At 32.2% G+C, this 4,297-nt stretch overlaps 1 protein-coding gene across 1 annotated transcript; it reads left to right on the plus strand.

Moving 5' to 3' along the window:
* Window positions 1-430: 430 nt before the first annotated feature.
* Window positions 431-2,632, plus strand: LOC110630138. The gene is made up of 2 exons (XM_021777468.1): window positions 431-1,864; window positions 2,117-2,632. The coding sequence occupies exons 1-2, from the start codon at window positions 1,405-1,407 to the stop codon at window positions 2,167-2,169; spliced, it is 513 nt and encodes a 170-aa protein (XP_021633160.1). The 5' UTR covers window positions 431-1,404; the 3' UTR covers window positions 2,170-2,632.
* The last annotated feature ends 1,665 nt before the right edge of the window (window positions 2,633-4,297 follow it).

The following is a 4,297-nucleotide window of genomic DNA, read 5'->3' on the forward strand; positions in this document are numbered from 1 at the left end:
ACTAATTAAATTAAAAAAATAAGAGAAAAAATTCGTTAATAGTATTTAACACTCCATACTAATTTTGTCTCGCAGTAAAAAAATAATAATAATCCTTTGTGTTGCAATAGTAAACAGAAGAGGCTGACCTGTTTACACGTGTCATCAACAAAACCACACAGACACGCAATGATTGGATATTGTAGCTACCACTTCAGCTAATTTGGACGGTACAAGGCCACTAGTCACTGAATCAACGGTTGATAGTTACTACACCCCACTCTCCAAAACTATAAAAAATAAAACAATAGTCTAATCGGGTCTTAATTTATTGTTAACTGATTGGATCGATCATCATCAGCGTCACGATCAATATCAGCCGTTGATATGCCTCGATAAACTCAAAATCCAAGATATTAACAAAAAGTAATCTTATAAATTCAGAAGAGGACGAGACCATGTCAGATGGATTCACAGTAGAGAGAGAAACTGGAGAGAGAAACTGGAGGACTAGACAGAGAGAGAGAGAGAGCGAGAGCGGGGGGAGAGAGAGAGGTTAGGGGAATATGGTGACTCGAGAGAGATGGTTATGGCTCTGATTTTTTAAGACTATTTTTTTATTCTTTGTTAAAGTCCCCGGAACCTTTTCTCTCCGGTGAGGAGAATTCAGAATTTTCTTCTGGTATGTTCTTGTAATCGGTGAAACGTTTCGTTTTTAACAGGGAGTTTTGTGATTTTGCGTCGAAACGTTTCGGGTTCATTTGTTTTGTAGTCGGCGATGTGCGGGGGAACTCTGTCTGACCGTTTGATCCTCTGAGATCACGGGAATTCCTCCGATTTTGCGCGCAAGGCTGCGGCTCGTTTAAGAAAAACTCATTTGTTGCTTTTAAATTTTATTACCGATTTGTGCGATTTCTGTGGTGAAGATTATAGAAAGTTTTGGGCTTTTAACGGATATATTTTTACAAAAACGATAAAAGCGGTTTCGGCTTCTGGGTTCATTTGGGGGTATTTTTGACTGCTGTTCCATTTTATACACACTAATATTAAAAATTTTGCTCTTGAACTAGCTGTTTTGAAGGTCTTCATTTTCTATTTTAATGGGTTTATAGTCTTGGTGATTTTGCTTGGACTAGAGAGAGTGGACTGATATTTCTTTATTCTTGCATACTAATTGGATAGTTTTCTGAGAATTTTTTGAACAAATCTTGGAAAAAAGGGACCCCTTTCCTGCTTTAGCTCTTTTGGCAGGATTTGGGTTTTCCTAGTTGCTATAATTTTGAGAGATTAATGGGTTTGATGGGTGAATTTATAAATTCTTGATATTTGGTAATCAACCTTTTTTAAGTTCGGCGGTTGCTGTAAAAGGCAGGAGCTTCAGATCAAAATCCAATTTCACTTTGAGAAGTAGGAGAAGGGGCAAAAATGGCAGTTTCTTTGACTCGATTTTCATGGTGGTTATGGAGTGGGAAGGAAAATGAGCCTGTCTCAAATGGTTCTTCTTTGAATTCATCTACTGATTGGGGTTCTGGACTCAGAGAGCTTGAATCAGTTAAATTCCCTGCTAAGAATTTAGCTTCACCAAGAAAAGTTAAGAGGAAGTGGCACAGTAGGGAAGACAGGAAACTTGATAAACAATATGGTGATGGGGTTTTGGTGCCATCTGATGGTGGGGTTTGCTTGTCAGGGTCAGAATCAGATGGCCCAGATTGGTCTATCGGGTGGGTTGAGCCTCACGGACCTGATTTTAGAAGTGATGATGAGACTGATGATGGTTTTGCCGTGCTGGTTCCTTGTTACAGACCTGGCTGCAAGGAATTAGTGGAAGGTTCAACTAACCAGTTTCTAAGTGCCATCAAGAATTTACCAAATGAGTTCTCTTCTGGTAAGAGATCTTCCTTTTTGTATATGTTTTCATATTCTTGTGTGTTGTCGTATGTTTTTACGGTAGATTTCCTTTTGGCTTTGTTTAAGTTTGAAGTTTAAGCTTCTGTGTGATACTATTGAACTATTTAAGTTATTGACTTTTCTCGTATTTTCTTGGGTTGTTAATTGGTCATGTTTCTTGTTATCTAGTGAACTAATCATATCTTCTGTGCTTTTTAATGCTGAGTTCTTTTTTCCGTTGAATATGCAGAGGGGAAGAACTACATGGAGTGGCTTTCCTCTTTCAGAATTTCTGAAGTCTAGTGCTGGCTGGCGACTAGGGGAATAGGATTCATTGCATCCAGTGAAACCTTTCAATGACCCCCCAGCCTGTTGCAATGCATCAAATCTAATTCAGGAATGATAGGAAAAATAAAGTCTAAGCAGCAAACTGTAAGTCTATAATATACGCATTGCCTTCATGTGTTGAATTGCGAAGGATTAATTATCCATTAAATCAAAGTTGAGGGTAATGTTGTTTAGTTTAAAAAACAATACTGAACTTGTTTAATTTAGAGACAGAGTTAGATGTTTATCAGCTTCTGTCACTGTTTGGTAGTGATACTTCTATGACTAGTCATATGCTGATCAACTGTTTGACAGGGAAATATGTTATTTTTCTCCTTTTGTGTAAATACAACCGTTGATGTGAATATGTATGTTTTGATCTTATCTGTAAGTAATCATATTTCCCTTCAATCAATGTTCAATCTCATAAATTTCGTTATGTCTCTATTTGATGTATGTTGTTTTTCTTTTTTTTTTGGTTGGGGGGGGAGGGTTGCATCTCTTTAACACATTTTTCTAGTTTTCAGCTTAAACCAAATTGTTTGGATTGGAGGAAATTATGGGGAAAGGAAAATTTAGAAGGAAACTCCTTTTTTTATTATTTTGTTTAGAATGAAGAAAAATTAAGATAGAAATAAAAATGGAGGTGGAAATAAGCAAGCAAGAATCAGTTTTAATTGTTGCGAGGTTGAATTGGAAAATAAATAATAATATAGTTTTGTTTTTGGGTTTCTTATTCTACATTAGGATAGGGTGAGCAGTATTCGGTTCAAATTGAAAAAATCGATCAAATCAAATTGATTTAAAATTTTAGTTCGGTTTTTTATATATTTCGGTTCGGTTCAGTTTTTAATTTCAGAAATTTTAATTATTTCAATTCGGTTCGGTTTTAATCAGAAAAAAATCAAAAAAATTAGTGGTAATAATATGTTTTTTTTTAATAATATAGAGAAATTAAATCATATTAAAATTAAAATATTTTAATTAAATTTTAAAATATTAAAATAAAGAGTAAAAAATAAAAAATTATTAAAAATTTAAATCAATTAAATTGAATTGAATCAAATTGGTTCGGTTCGATACGAATTTTAATCAAAATTAGTTGGATTTAATTTTTATAAATACTAAAATTTTAATTTTTGATTTATTTAGTTCGATTCAGTTTATTTTGAATTAAATCGATGCACCCTAGGGGTCAGCGCTTCTAATTTTAGCATTTGAATTTTAAGGTTGAGCTTGGGTTTCTAATATGTAGTCATTGTATTAAAACAATGTTTTTATAAAACGGCGGCGTTTTAATTACATTTGAATTTCTAAATTTTTTTAATAAATAATATTTAAATTTATTTTTTTAGAATGATAATTATTTATTTTAATTTCTACTCTCTAAATTTAAATATATATTAAATTTTATTATAATTATTTAAATCTATTTTATTATAATTTGATTGAATTGAGTAACTGAAGTTACTCTACCTATTGACATCCCCGACTGATCTGCACCTTCCTCTCCCCCAACCATTGGAAGCGGCAAAAGAAAATCCAGTTTAGGAAGGAGAGAAAATGACTGAGAAATGAAAGTTTAATTATTAGGTAGATTTCTGTTTTCCTTTTCTGAACAAAGTGAGGAAAAATATTCCTAAAATATTTCATTTCCTCTTCTAATTTCTTTCCCCATAATGAAGTTCCACGTAAGTTGTGGCTGCGGCCTAGTTGGAAGTAGAAGAGAAATATGTTTAGCCTATAAAATGGACTAGGTGCATTTCCTTTCGATTTTGTATCTAGTCATATACCTGGCAAGATACATCCAATATTTATTAATTATTAGTAAAATAAATATAAATATAATATCTAGTCTCCAAAATTTTAAATTCAAATATCAACACCAACTCAATGAATCCAAAAACACGAAGAGAACTATGAAAAAAAATCTAATTATACAAACTTTCCTTTTAAAGGATAAATTTTAAAAATGTGAGATTTAAATTTAATAATATTATAATTTTTTTCTAATAGTAGGATTCATAAATTAATATTAAACTAAAATATTTTTTAAAATAATAGTAAGTATTGTTTGATTCAAATATATTATTTATTAGAAATT

This window comes from Manihot esculenta, chromosome 13 (genome assembly GCF_001659605.2).
Source record: "Manihot esculenta cultivar AM560-2 chromosome 13, M.esculenta_v8, whole genome shotgun sequence".
Taxonomy (NCBI): Eukaryota; Viridiplantae; Streptophyta; class Magnoliopsida; order Malpighiales; family Euphorbiaceae; genus Manihot; species Manihot esculenta.

What these genes read in the sequence shown, in the direction of transcription:
- LOC110630138 (XM_021777468.1), top strand. Translation starts at nt 1,405, where the DNA reads ATGGCAGTTTCTTTGACTCGATTTTCATGGTGGTTATGGAGTGGGAAG. An exon ending in ACCAAATGAGTTCTCTTCTG is followed by an intron (nt 1,865 to 2,116) that starts GTAAGAGATCTT and finishes TTGAATATGCAG; the next exon opens with AGGGGAAGAACTACATGGAG.